Source organism: Balaenoptera acutorostrata, chromosome 7, assembly GCF_949987535.1.
Source record: "Balaenoptera acutorostrata chromosome 7, mBalAcu1.1, whole genome shotgun sequence".
NCBI lineage: Eukaryota > Metazoa > Chordata > Mammalia > Artiodactyla > Balaenopteridae > Balaenoptera > Balaenoptera acutorostrata.
Genome location: NC_080070.1, coordinates 104712173 through 104727942, shown reverse-complemented (window position 1 = coordinate 104727942; position 15770 = coordinate 104712173). Strand labels below are relative to the sequence as shown.

The 15770-nt window shown below is 36.0% G+C and overlaps 1 protein-coding gene across 2 annotated transcripts in view; it reads right to left on the bottom strand.

Moving 5' to 3' along the window:
• Positions 1-15770, bottom strand: part of CDK13 (cyclin dependent kinase 13) — a 116260-nt gene that overhangs the window by 72338 nt on the left and 28152 nt on the right. For both annotated transcript variants that reach the window (XM_057550568.1, XM_057550569.1), the window contains exons 2-5: positions 14123-14782; positions 8336-8506; positions 6449-6588; positions 4170-4340 (exon numbers count right to left, since the gene is read on the bottom strand). In XM_057550568.1, the coding sequence (XP_057406551.1) occupies positions 4170-4340; positions 6449-6588; positions 8336-8506; positions 14123-14782 (1142 nt within the window). The remainder of the gene's footprint in view (positions 1-4169; positions 4341-6448; positions 6589-8335; positions 8507-14122; positions 14783-15770) is intronic.

Genomic DNA, 15770 nt, shown 5'->3' with positions numbered 1-15770 from the left:
AGGAAGTGACATTTAAGACTGCTTCCCTCAATCATATAATGACACTCTGCCATAAGAATTACTATAGAAAACTGTTTCATTGATTTTTAGAAAAATTCCAAATTAAAAGATTACTCAAATCCCCTCATTAAACAAACACTAGTATTGAGAGCATTACAGCTAACTTAATTTGTGCAAAGTAATTTTAATACTGGTTTTCGTTACCCAGGATATTATGTTAATTTTTTTTTTTTTAATTATTTTTATTTATTTATTTATGGCTGTGTTGGGTCTTCGCCTCCGTGCGAGGGCCTTCTCCAGCCGCGGCAAGTGGGGGCCACTCTTCATCGCGGTGCGCGGGCCTCTCACCATCGCGGTGCGCGGGCCTCTCACCATCGCGGCCTCTCTTGTTGCGGAGCACAGGCTCCAGACGCGCAGGCTCAGTAACTGTGGCTCACGGGCCCAGTTGCTCCGCGGCATGTGGGATCTTCCCAGACCAGGGCTCGAACCCGCGTGCCCTGCATTAAGCAGGCAGATTCTCAACCACTGCGCCACCAGGGAAGCCCTTATGTTAATTTTAAGTACCAAAATACTATTTTGTTGTAGTGATACCATTATTTCAATGTTGATTTTTCATCTGAATACTAAATATTTACATTTTGATATGGAGATCAATGACTAACGTTTTACTTTATATTGCATATAACTGCAAAACAAAAAGTCTCCTCTACCCAGAGAATTATAAACTGCATTAAAATTTTTCATTGAATATTATTGCATTCATTCAGAAAGTATTTTTCTGTAAATTCATAATCCTCAATGGAAAGAAGAAAATAACAAAGCAAAGCTTCTGTTGCAAAATAATTAACAGTCTAGTTCAAAGACCTTATGAACAGGGAAGTATGAACACAAGACTACTGAAATTAATACAAGTAACTGCATCCCACGCAGAAACTAAAGACCTAGAGGTATAGGAAATGTTTTCTCATACCTCACACTAACAATAAAAAGACTGAGAAACAGAAAAAATAGTTCAAAGATTCCCTCAAAGAGAGTAAAAAGAAATGGAACTGCTTGAAGATGAAAACATTAGGAAAAAAATTTAGGATTAGTTTGTCTGTCTCGCTTGCATTCCCTCGATTATTTCAGAGGAAGCTCCTTCAGCATCTATAGGTTTCTGCACAAAAATATACCCATGGTGAAACCACTTAACCCTATTTTCTTAAGGCCACTGTGGTGGAAAGTGGGAAGATTGGTCAGGTAAGGCCTCACTAATGAATAAAGCAACATTCAGGCAGAGAGCGAGAGAATGAGAAATTTGCCTTTTAAATTGTGCGCGCACGCGTGTGTGTGTGTGTGTTGGGGCTGGAGAGGTGTATGCCCAGTGTAAAGAAAGCCTTCAGGGCAGAGAAGTGCACTGGCATATCTGGTGACTCAAACAAGCGATGTGAATGGAGTTTGGTGAGCAATGAGAAAAACTGATTGGGGCTGAGGTTGGAGAAATAAACAGGGATGTGATCACACAGATCAGGAAAACAGAGGTCCAGCGTATGTGGAGGAAAAGCAACTATATTAATTTGGCTATAGAACAAGATCAATGAAAAACAGTATTTGCACACCACCCTCATGCATAAAATCTTAATTTAATTCTCACTACACAGTAAGAGAAATAATGTTTCCCTTTAATGGGTAAAGAAATAACAGGCTCAGAAGGGCTAAAGGCCTTGCTGAAAAGCTGTCTCTAATCCCAGACATTCTAACCCAAGTCAAACAGGTAACCTTTCTACTACACAATAAGAAGTAGTGAAAAATAACATGAAAAAGACAAACCCAGTAGAAAGTCAGACTAAGAAATATGGGCTTTATTATGGGAAAAAAACTAATGGAAGTTACATCAATTAAAAAGATGATTCTGAGGATCTCCATAGGCCATACAGAATACTTTCAAACAGAGGTTCCTTCACAAAAAATGGTTACCATACATAACAACAATCATTTTTATACTGTGTTCCCCGGAAGAGTAAGACGGTGGATGTGTACAGTTGGGGATGGGAGGAGGCTAAGTACCACGTTCAATCAGAACGTACCTACTTTTTAATCTGTTTTATGTTAGATTTAGTTTCAAAAAGAATTCTGCTCTTTGAAAACCACTGACTATAAGGGAGTCAACCTTAGTTCCAAAATCTTACTCTAAAGATCTAAAACCTACTGGAGGTAGAGCATTTCTTTCACCCATCAAATACCCTATGTTAACTACTTTAAAAAGCACACTAATTTCTTTTCAGCTTTTTTTTTCTAAAAGCCAACAATATACCAGTATAGATTATCAAAAGCAATTTCAGGTTAACATTTTTGACGCCATACTTTTAGAAATAATACATATGCCTACCACAAAGTTTCCTTGTATGTTGAGGCATTATAACATTAAAAATGTAAGGTAAATATATTCTAATACTACTATAAACTGCTTCTCAATCACTAAAAAATAAAAACTAAAAATTATATATTGAGGCCAAAAAAAAAAAAATATTGCTAGTGAATACTTAATCTGTAATACCAATAAGTATGATGTTACCTAGGTGACTCGAAAACCAGTAAAGTAAAACATGTAAAATAATTCTTCAACTCAACTATTTTAAAATAGTTTGACAACCCAATCAAAAAACGGGGGTTGGGGGGGAATGAATTGAGAGATTGGGATTGACATATATACATTAATATGTATAAAATAGATAATTAATAAGAAACTGCTGCATAAAAAAATAAAATTTGGGGCTTCCCTGGTGGCGCAGTGGTTGAGAATCTGCCTGCCAATGCAGCGGACACGGGTTCGAGCCCTGGTCTGGGAATATCCCACATGCCGCGGAGCAACTGGGCCCGTGAGCCACAACTGCTGAGCCTGCACGTCTGGAGCCCGTGCTCCGCAACGGGAGAGGCCGCGATAGTGAGAGGCCCGCGCACCGCGATGAAGAGTGGCCCCCGCTTGCCACAACTAGAGAAAGCCCTCGCACAGAAACGAAGACCCAACACAGCCAAAAATAAATAAATTAATTAATTTTAAAAAAATAAATAAATAAAATTCAAAAAAATAAATTAAAAAAATAGAGTTTGACAACCCAATCGAAAAATGGGCAGAAGACCTAAACAGACATTTCTCCAAAGAAGACATACAGATGGCCAACAGGCATGTGAAAAGATGCTCGACGTCAGTAATTATTAGAGAAAAGCAAATCAAAACTACAATGAGGTACCACCTCACACCAGTTCAAAATGGCCATCATTAAAGACTCTACAAATAACAAATTGCTAGAGAGGGTGTGGAAAAAAGGCAACCCTCCTACACTGTTGGTGGGAATGTATACTGGTGCAGCCACTATGGAAAACAGTATGGAGGCTCCTCAAAAACTAAAAATTGAGTTGCCATATGATCCCGCAATCCCACTCCTGGACATATATCCAGACAAAACTATAATTCAAAAAGATACATGCACCCCAATGTTCACAGAAGCACTATTTACAATAGCCAAGACATGGAAACAACCTAAATGTCCACTGACAGATGAATGCATAAAGAAGATGTGGTACATACATACATACAATGGAATACTACTCAGCCATAAAAAAGAATGAAATAATTCCATTTGCAGTAACATGGATGGACCTAGAAACTATCATACTAAGTAAGTCAGACAAATATCATATGATATCTCTGATATGTGGAATCTAAAATATGACACAAATGAACTTACCTACAAAACAGAAACAGACTCACAGACATAAAAAATAGACTTGTGGTTGCCAAGGAGGATGGAAGGCGGAGGGAGGGATGGATTGGGAATTTGGGATTAGCAGATGCAAACTATTACAAATATAATGGATAAACAACAAGGTCCTACTTTATAGCACAGGGAACTATATTCAATATCCTGTTGATAAACCATAATGGAAAAGAATATGAAAAAGAATATATATATGTAAAACTGAATCACTTCGCTGTACAGCAGAAATACAACATTGTAAATCAACTATAGTTCAATAAAATAAATTAAAAAAAAATTTTTTTAATACAGTTTGATATTAAGGCAATATTTTTAATGTACCTAATAAATACTCAAATGGTCAATATCAAAATCTATAAGTTAGCAAAATCATGAATACACAGAATTGGTTATGTAAATATGCACACATACCTTTATCCTTCTTAAAATCCAAAGCATCTTCTTTATCGGTCACTATTTCCTTCATATTGATAATACTCTGGTGGTTAAGCTGCCGGAGAATTTTAATTTCTCGAATTGCTGTAATGGGAAAGCCTTCCTTTTCATTATCCAGGCGTACTTTTTTTAAGGCTACCATTTCTCCTATTAGAAAAGTAAATAAAATCAGGTTACCAGCTGACAAAACTAAGTAACATTTTTAATTTTTATTTTATTTTTTAGTATTTTTTTTATTTTTTATTTTCAGCTGCACAAGGTAGTTTGCGGGAATCTTAGTTCCCCGACCACGGATCAAATCCGTGCCCCCTGCAGTAGAAACGTGGAGTACTAACCACTGGACCAGCAGGGAATTCCCTAAATTTTTATTTTAATTCATAACTTCAGTTCCTACCTCTTGAAATTACAAACCACAAAATATAGTTTCCAATATACCAAATTATAATGTTTATGGTTCAAAAATTTTCTGGTTAAATAAATTAAGGGATATTTATCAAACTACGGAATATTATACAACTGTTAAAAAGGATAAAGTAGGTCTATATGTATTGTTATTTTATACTAAGGTATATTAAATGAAAAAAGCTAGATAACGAAGAGTAGATATATTACACTGCCATTTTTTAAAAAGTGAAGAGGGGAGGCTAAATATACCTAATATGCTTATACATGCATAAAATCTCTCTGAACAGATGAGAAAACTCTGGACACTGTGCAGATAAGAAAATATGCTCAGATATATTAAGCTGTCCAAAGATGCCCAGTTACCCAGTAGTAAAACTGGGATTCAAAATCTGGTTTACCTGTCTCAAAACTATGTGCTCTTCCCACAACACCAAATGGCCTCATAATTTACATATGAGCGAGTTTTGTATCAGATAATCTAAATACTGAAACACACACAAATCCTATCATAAGAAAAAACTCACTGTAATAAAAGTTTGTTCATTCCACTTCTTTGTAGGGAAAAAAAAAGGAATTCTGTACTTACAAATTTTCCAAAGGAAGGACGTTTTTCCTTTTAATCATTAAAAATTAGTTGATTCTTTTTTAATAGAAATCTAAAATGTATGATTCCTTGTTTTATAATTTAATCTCTTTTGATAATGCAGAATCATCATGATGAATATTACTTTATTGCTGCATGCTATAACTGCCTTCAGAGTTTCTATGCATAAGGTAGCCTCGCTTATACTAAGTGCCCTCAAACACCTATGCTATTTTATCTATTGGTTTACTTCAACAAGAAATTATAAATAAAGATTAAACACTGACTCTAAGCACTATTTATTAGTAAAATACATGGCGTCTAACACAGTTACTTTTTCCTCTGCCCCAAGGCCTTTTAAAACTTTCTCTTAGGGGACTTCCCTGGTGGTCCAGTGGTTAAGAATCTGCCTTCCAGGGCTTCCCTGGTGGCACAGTGGTTAAGAATCCCCCTGCCAATGCAGGGGACATGGGTTTGAGCCCTGCTCCGGGAAGATGCCACACGCCACGGAGCAACTAAGCCCGTGTGCCACAACTACTGAGCCTGCGCTCTAGGACCCACAAGCCACAACTACTGAGCCCGCATGCCACGACTCCTGAAGCCCACGCGCCTACAGCCCATGCTCCGCAACAAGAGAAGCCACCGCAATGAGAAGCCCGCGCACCGCAACAAAGAGTAGCCCCTCTCGTCGCAACTATAGAAAGCCCGCACGCAGCAACGAAGACCCAATGCAGCCAAAACTAAATAAATAAAATAAATAAATCTATTAAGAAGAAGAAGAATCCGCCTTCCAATTGGGGAACTAAGATCCCACATGCCGTGGGGCAACTGAGCCCACGTGCCCCAACTACTGAGCCCGCGTGCTCTGGAGCCCACACACCACAACTAGAGAGCCCGTGTGCCGCAACTACTGAGCTCACACGCTCTGGAGCCTGCGCGCCACAGCCAGAGACAAGCCTGCGTGCCGCAACAAAGAGCCCACGCGCCACAATGAAAGATCCCACATGCCGCAACGAAGATCCCAATGCAGCCAAAAAAAAAAAACAAAACAAAAAACCATATATGTATATACACCCCATTACATGTACTCATATCTTACATAAGTGCATATATAAAATGAAACAAAAAACAAGATGAAACAATAGCACGATAAATTCAAATTTAACTTTTTTTTTTCCTGAAAATTCCTCAAGTTATACATTAGAAGAGAAACATGAATTAAGTACATTCCATAGGCCCAAAGATCCAAAGCATCTGGCATTCTTACCAGTGTCTTTATCCCTGGCCTTGTAAACTTGTCCATAGGTACCTTCTCCAATAATTCCGATGATATCAAATTTATCCACGCAGCGTTTTCCCCAGTCAATGTCTTTTTCTTTGATTTCACCATAGCGAGGCCCACATATTCTATCAAATATAGTTCTGAAGTTTTTATATACAATCAAGAAAACTGAATAAACTGTTTAATACTCAATATCCACCCTCCATACCCAATCTTAATTCATTTATTTCCCCTCACCCTTGCATATTTGTGATCATCCAAGACAGGCAACACTGTGAGGTGGTATTATAAATTATCATCAAAGTCAAGGTATTTCTCCATACTGACTCTCCTTCTGTAGACTAACACTTAAAGTGGGAATGAGAAGTAATAAAGTTTGTATGAAGGACTTTCAGAAATACAATATAGGGCTTCCCTGGTGGCGCAGTGGTTGAGAGTCTGCCTGCCAATGCAGGGGACACGGGTTCGAGCCCTGGTCTGGGAAGATCCCACATGCCACGGAGCAATTGGGCCCGTGAGCCACAATTGCTGAGCCTGTGCGTCTGGAGCCTGTGCTCCGCAATGAGAGGCCGCGATAGTGAGGGACCCGCACACGGCGATGAAGAGTGGTCCCCGCTTGCCACAACTAGAGAAAGCCCTCGCACAGAAATGAAGACCCAACACAGCCATAAATAAATAAAATAAAATAAATAATAATAATAATAAAAAATTTAAAAAAAAAAGATATCCTTTAAAAAAAAAAAGAAATACAATATAATTTTTCAGCAAGGGGACAAAAGCAACACTGGTTCAAAGAGTCAAAGTTCTCTAAACAACCTCCAGAGTACTTTTTCATTCATTGCTAATGTGTATATATTTATCTGCTTCCAAAAACCAGAAGTTTGATAATGAACATTATCAAAAATCTAACTATAAAGCGTATTGACAAATTTAGACTTATGGCTAGATAAAATTATCTTAAAAATGGAAGCACCAGAAAGATTTTCAGTCTAAGAGAGTATAAAAATATTAATATTATCAACCCTTAGGAATCTACACTTTAAGTATGTATTATATATAACAAATATTTGATATTCTTCAAAAAGATATGTAATTTTATAGTATTTTAATATTCTGGCAGGTAAGAGAAATTTAAGTAAAGGAATAAAGCTACAATACTCAAGGAGAGACTATTCTAAAAGTTTTCTAGCTTTCTACTCCACACTAGAAAATCACCTCATATTCTTATACTAGACACTACCTGAAACAGCAATTCTAAAATCAGATCTAACTCAAAGTCTTACTTACACTTTCCCTTGGTTAAGTAGAAGTAAAAAAAGGAATCATCATTCTCCCTCTGCCCTTAACTGATGAACAAGTTTCAAGGGAAAGAGTTATCTCTAGGCACTTACTTGAAGCTAATTTAGGATACAGATTTCAAACCTTCTTCCAGTCCACCTCTTGCAAAATCAAGAATGCATTTAGCTATGGGAGCAAATGGAGCTAAAAAGCAAAGGAAAACACAGCAGCTTGCCCATTACTAATTTTGTCTGGGCTCACTGAATGCTGATTTCCACCTTGCTCAATTTCAGTATCTGTTTTTTAAATATGTTAATTACAGAAAATTTCTTCAACATATATAATATCCCAAGAAATTAATACATTACAAACTGAGAGAGAAAATTTAATTTGGTTTTATTAGTCATTTTGAATAAGTACTCAGGCAGTTATGAAAAATTTTTCAAAGCTCCAGTAAAATTTATTCATATACTTAAGTTGAAAGAATAAATACACTTTTTATTATTTTAAATCTTAATTTTGGATTTTATGATTTTATGATGATCCAGAATCATCTCTGGCCAACTTAAGAGCAGGTAGAAAGCAAGCACATACTTAGGCCTCCTTTTACTATGTAACTGTGTTGCTGTTTTCTTTTCCTCTGGACTCTTTGAGAGATCATCTCCTCCTGGTAGCTCAGGGGGCAGTGGTAAATCAGCAAGTAGACATCGCAGTTTCTTTTCTACTTCTTTTTTAACTGCTTTTACTGAAATATTTCCTCGTAAGCTAAAAAGAAAGGAGTCAGACAAACAAAACACAAAAATTTATTTCACTGAGAAATAAAAATGCATTTACATAGCACACAATGGCAAAAGACTAAACTGAGTTTCTTTACTTTCCAGCTAAAATAATATACTATATTCAACTGCAAAAATATAAAATTTGGGGGCAAAAATGATACAGAATTAGATAAAAACTAAGGAAATCTGAACAAAGTATGGACTTTAGTTACTAATAATGTATCAATATTGGTTCATTAATTGTAACAAATGTACCATACTAATAATGCTAGATGTTAACAATGAAGAAACTGAGTGCAGGGTATATGGGAACCCTCTGTAATATCATTATAATTTTTTTGTAAATCTAAAACTGTTCTAAAAAATAGTCTATTTTTTAAAAAGATATAGAATTACTATAAAACTGTAAATTAAAACTGAAAGTCAACTAGTCATGCTTTGCGGGAAAATTCATTAGTTTTATAATAGCATTTGGTTTGATTCTGGTAGAGAGACAAAAAGCTATTTTGTTGTAAGAAATAAATAAACCACATGTTATTATTTATCTGGCCCATTTAAATAACAACAAAGAACAAATTTAGCTTCATCCCTTTTTAGAATTAATTTTTCCTGAATTGGACAATGATTCTTTAAAATTTTTTTTAAGACTCTAGCTTATCAGAATTACAGGTGAAAATTAAGCTCAGTTAGTTTTATACTTTTTTGAATGTCTTAAGAGCTCTGATTTTTTAAACTATATCTTAACCTGGTAATTGATTATTTTATACCTCCCAGACACTACAAAATCTGTTTAACAATATAACATGTTGAAAGAGAATATTATAATGATAATAAAATTTGGACTTCACATACTTTCATAGCAGTTATGAGTCCCAGAATTTAAAAATTTAGTGAAACTACACTGCTGTGGTCAGAAACTACTAATGATGTTAACAATATAAATCATTTCATTTTAATTATAACTTCTCCTACTCATGCTGGACTTTAATATTATTGTACAATATATGGTCTTTTAATACCATCTGATAAAAACTATTTATCAATAAAATTGTGACTTTTCTTCATAACCCCGTGTTACTAGAAAGTAATCTTTAATAGGGAAAACAAGCTCAAAAGGAAATTGGATTGCAGTCTTATTTTTATAGTAATGGTGTCATATAGCCCACTTTTCAATTTTCATGTTCCTCCATTCAACAAATATTCATTATACACGTCTATGTGCTAGGTATTACATAGGCACTATAGTTTAACAACAAAAACAATTCACAAATACATTAAGATACATACAGTTCCTCTCAGAAAGGAGGTTACAGTCTTTCGGAGAACATCAGAAAGCAGCAGGATAAAGTACTGTACAGACTAATTTCCAGAGTAATATGGTACTAAAGGGTAGCTAACTCAGGACTGAAAGACAGTAAAAGCTTCTTTCTAGAAAAGGTACCACTTGAACTCTGTCTGAAAATAATTATATTTAAAATAATTTATTTAGAGAACTGTAGTCTCTAACTTGTAATTAGACCTCAGTCCAAAATTTGCATTTGTCCAAAACTTCAAATCAATGGGGGGAAGGGGAGACTAGAAGTCTTAATTTTACTTATAATTTAACATTTAAAAGACTGCCTATATTCAAATATATCATTATATGAACTACCAAATTCAGCAAGGCTCCCAGACTTAAGAGAAATGAAATATTAGTTTCCAAAAATAACACTATATAATTAAAAACATTGTATTTTCACTGAATACCTGCAATAACCAAATAGGGTATGTGATGAGTTTTTAAAAGTCTCCATATACTACAGCAACAAAAAACAACAAAATGCCTTAACCAGAAATGTATAAGACCAAGAGAAGAAAATTAAAACATATGGCTGATGAACATAAAACTGGACCAGAATGAATGAAAAGAAATGATGTTTTCATATGGGAAACTGTAATCCTGTAAATCTGTCAGTCTCCAAATTAATCATTGCCTTTAACCAAGTCCCAAACAAAAATCAAGCAAGACAAGCCAAATGATCATAAAATCTGTCTAAGAATAAAGGCAAAAAATGCCAACACTGAGCCCAAATTCATTTATAGCAGTGTTGAAGTTGAGGCTGAATGGCCGGGTTATTCACTAACCAGTAATTTGCTCCATCCCTTTACTTTTACATAACCTGCCTACTCCTATAATAGAAATCTGACTTTGAGAGCCAAAATACTATGCATCTAAAGAAGTTAAAACAAAAAGGTATTGGCAAAGAAATAATAAAACATGTTAATAGAAAACGGAGTCCAGAAACACACAGATATCTATAAGAATTTTTATATATGGTACCACAAATCAGTGAGATAGATTATTCAATAAATGACATTAGCAACAACTGATCTATTAGTCCACGGGGTGATGAGGGAGAGCACATAATCAGACCATGTCTTTCTTCTACACATAATAACCAAAAACAAATTTCTGTGAGATGTGAGTTAACCTTTAAAAATGTTTTAAACCTGTAAGTTTTAAAGGAAAAATTATAGATCCAACTACATTAGAAATGGAAAACACCCACGTAGCCAAAAAACAAAAAAAAGTCTCAAAGACAAGCAACAGACTGTGAGAGGCACAGGTCAAGATCCCTAACATAAGCAGTACCTATAAATCAATTAGAAAAAGGATAATAATCTTAAGGAAAAGTCAGTATAAAACATGAACAAGCAATTCACTGAAAAAAAAAAGCCAACAAGTGTTTAGAAAGATGCTATATCTCAATAACCAGAAAAATGCAAAATTAATCACATATTTTAAAGATTTTCAACATTTCAAAATTGGCAATATTTAGTGATAGTTGAAGCAATTTCATACACTTGGGTGCATAAATTGGTACACAACCTTACTAAGATACAATTTGGCAGTTTCCGTCAAATTTTTAAATGTGGATACTTTGACCTCACAACTATCCTATAAAAACTGCTCACATGTACATAAAATATTAATGTAAAAGGCGAATTTAATAGCAAACAATTATAAATCTAAGTATCCATTAATCAACAGAATAGTTAATAAGACAGTGATGCATCCACTTCCATGTATAGGAATACTGAACCTATCTCTCCCAACCTGGAAACATCTCCAACACATTAAATTTAAAAAAAAGAAGTGAAGGAATATTATGCATGGTATGATCCTAATTTTAAAAAAAATCATTTATTACATGTAAACATATAGTTAACAGTCTATCTTATGATTTTCAGAGAGTAATGGATTCCAGGGCTGGGAGAGAAGCAAAGTTCAAAGTGAGCCTAAAAGATATTGTTTGGCTAGGAAGCAAGGAAGCACTCAAAAATAAAATGAGTCATATCAAAAGGACAAAGGAGTTAGCATAAAGGAGTTCCCACTGGCCAAATTTCAGACAATCAAATTTGAAGCATCAAAAAGAAGAGTGGCTCAATGTTCACTGCAGCTCTATTTACAAGACAGGACGTGGAAGCAACCTAAGTGTCCATCGACAGAGGAATGGATCAAGAAGATGTGGCACATGTATACAATGGAATATTACTCAGCCATAAAAAGGAACTAAACTGAGTTATTTGTAGTGAGGTGGATGGACCAAGAGTCTGTCATACAGAGTGAAGTAAGTCAGAAAGAGAAAAACAAATACCGTACGTGAACACATATATATGGAATCCAAAAAAAAAAAAATGGTTCTGAAGAACCTAGGGGCAGGACAGGAATAGAGACACAGACGTAGAGAATGGACTTGAGGACACGGGGAGGGGGAAGCGTAAGCTGGGACAAAGTGAGAGAGTGGCATGGACTTATATACACTACCAAATGTAAAATAGAGAGCTAGTGGGAAGCAGCCGCATAGCACAGGGAGATCAGCTCGGTGCTTTGTGACCACCTAGAGGGGTGGGATAGGGAGGGTGGGAGGGAGACGCAAGAGGGAGGAGATATGGGGATATGTGTGTATGTATAGCTGATTCACTTTGTTACAAAGCAGAAACTGACACACCATTGTAAAGCAATTATACTCCAATAAAGATGTTAAAAATATACATATAATAAAATTAAAAAAAAAAAGTGGCTATAAGTGATGCTGAATCAATCTCTGGCCGCACATGTCAGTAGAAGTACTCAGGAGTCTTAAAAAACTTCAGTATGCTTGAAACATACAAACACTTTCCAAGCAAAAAGAGCAAAGACACAATAAAAGAGAAAAGACAGAAAAGAAGGTGGGTCAAAAAAATTTTTTTAATGGCCAAGTATGAAATGTGCCACCATCTTGTTAAAACAGATGCACAAAGATTATCCTCCTTAATAAGCAGTCACCTGGGCACATCCTGAGTTCTTAAAAACATCACCACTAAAAATTTATCCCTGAAGCACATATGAAAAATAAAGTAGCGAACAACCAGTCTCACTGGTCCAGAATCACTAGATTCTCAGCAACTGGCTTATTCTCACTAATGAAGTGACTCAATTCTGCATTCATGCCTCTCTGTCCTGGACAGCCCATTCCAGGACTCATCAAAATTACAAATCACTACTGTTATGACCCTTTGGTGTTCCTAGAGAACAGTCAAACCTGCAAATACCACAATCAGAATAGTATAACTGGATAACACCTGATCAAATTGGATGGGGTCCCTCAGCAACATTTTTGACTGTAGAAAAAAGATGCCTCAGAGGGCATGAAACACAGAAATTATATTCAATACTTTATTTTCTGTTCGTTTTAAATTATAAAATTGTCATCATGCTAGCCAAAGTGAGCACTTGAAAGACCTGCCCACATGGAATTTCTATCCACTTGTTTTCAAATTCTCAGATGTCAGCTAGGAAAACTGCCCATATAGTTGCTTTTTAACAAGAAGCAGAAGGGGAGGGGAACAGCTATAATTTCTTCATAAAAATAAAAATGAAAAAGGTTAAGTCAACTGGCAAATATCACACAAGAGCATAAAGCTTCTATCCTAGCATACATTTGAGAAACATTCTTAGAACTGCATTTACATTTACTCTTACCTTCATCCTCTTAAAAATGTTTCAAAATAAAGTACAAGCCACACCCCCAATATTCACAGCAGAAACGTGTAAACAATTTAAAGGAAAGCATAAAGCATAAAAGCATAAACACATTTCCGTAATATGTAATTAATCTCTAATTGCAAAAAATTAAGTCAATAAAACACTAAAAAGTGATGTATTCGTAAAGCCACCTGAAGTAATAAATGTATAAGGCCAATGAAAACACTTAGAATAACCAAGATACATGCTATTATCAACCAGGACAGACTCTCTCATAAAATGTCCTGTCTCCGGTAGTATCACCAAGGAATACTCAGCCAAAGAAAATACCGACATTTCTAATTCTCAAACTCAAGCTGAAACATACACTGTATCCCATGACAATGGCAATTTTTACCTGGAATTCTTAGCATAAGCTATAATTTTGTCATCCTACAAGCCATGTGCTTCATTTTAAGTTGTACACAATAAAGAAAATTAATTCACTTACTAACAGTCATTATAAAATTTTTTTGGTGGGGGTCAAATAATTTCTCATTGCAAACTTAGATTTTTTTTCTTTAAACAGTCACCGACAAAATTTTTTGCACTTACCTATCAGCATCTTTGTCTTCAGGCAGCATGGGAGGCAAAGGTAAGGGCGGTAAGGTAGAGGTCACTAAAGCCACATGTTGCTCCTTCTCCTTGGCTCCTATGCTTGGTGTAAGTGGTTTGGTTTTCTCTTTAAGAGATACTGGTTCCTCCTTTGTAACAGCAGACTTACCCTCCTTTCCAACTACAACTGCTTTCTTGGTGGCTTTGTCTACAATCAAATTATTATCCACCTTTGTTACCTGAAGAGGTGGCTTTGTTTTTGCCTTGTCGTTTTTTAAAGTTCCACCGCTTGAGGGAGAAGGTGCGTGCTCAGTTTTAAGTTTCTTCACATCCTTCACGTGGTTGGTTTGTGACGCACTGGCACCAGTGTCCGTGGTCCCCTTGGTAGGTGTAGAAGTGTTTGAAGCTTTGGCAGCTTTGGCAGCGGCCTCAGCAGCCTTAGCTGCCTCTGCAGCTTTCGCTGCCTCTGCGGCTCGTGCTGCCTCTGCAGCTCGTGCTTTTTTATTCTTGTTCAATTCAGCCGCCAAGCTACTCTTCAGAGTTAGTGTGCTAGGAGAAATGCTAGAATGACGACTTCTGGATCTAGACAATCTGTGCCTGCTACGAGATCTTGAATGCCTAGATGAATATGGGCTTCTGCTTCGGGATTTGGCAGACCGTCTGGTGGAAAACAATTAAGATTTAGTCAGTAATTCAGAAAAGTTCAGTTTGAAGTGTACAAAAACTCCTAACTTGAGCCTGTGAAATGAAACAGAAATTACTTAATTTCAAAATCGTAATATAGTTTTTGTGAGAGAATTTTTAAAAAGCAGAAAGTGCTTTTAAGTAGAATATTATCTGGTGGTTATACTTTTCCTGAAAATAGACTCAATGCTTGATCTCAGTCTGGCCTACAAATGCTCAAAGATGAGGCTGGATGAAAGTAGATCTCTATGAAAAGAAATACTGTAAGAATCAGGAGGAAAAACTATGACAAGGCATTACTGCTGTCTCAAGAAAATAGAAGCAGTCAACAAGGATACACCAATGGTAGTAGAAGTAGCAGGGTGAAGTCTGACCAATCTTTTACCAGGGAGACCATTTCTACAACTCAAAAGCCCCCCATGCATAAGTTCAGGAGTAAGGAGTGCTCTGTCTACACCAAGAGTGAAAAAAACGAAACCTGTCATTAGGCAGTAAGTAGAAAAAGTCTAAATCATGGGAACTATTTAACAATGACTGTTCATTTAACTTCTCAAAAATCACTGGAAAACACAAAAATTAACGTATATTCAAAAGTATGGTGGCAACCAAAGTTTCTATGAAACAAATGCAGCACAGCACCAAGAGAAATGAAGCTAAGCTTTTCAAATCCACACCTTATCAAAACTTTTAAAAAATATAAGACCAAGGCACTATTAGAGTACTTTGACATATTTGATATGACTCACTTAATGCTCACATCAACCCCAGTAAAGTATCTGCAGTTTGCAGATAAAATTTGAATCTAAAATATTACTTGAAGTCAAACCCCAATCTCGTTAGTAGTTGTACTGGTTATTATCTTACTGCCACTACCCCATCCCTCCAATACTCTTCTGCCCTACCCTGTGCCCAAAGGAGGCTGACCTCAACAGATGCATCTTCTGGGTTCCAGTGCTACCCATCA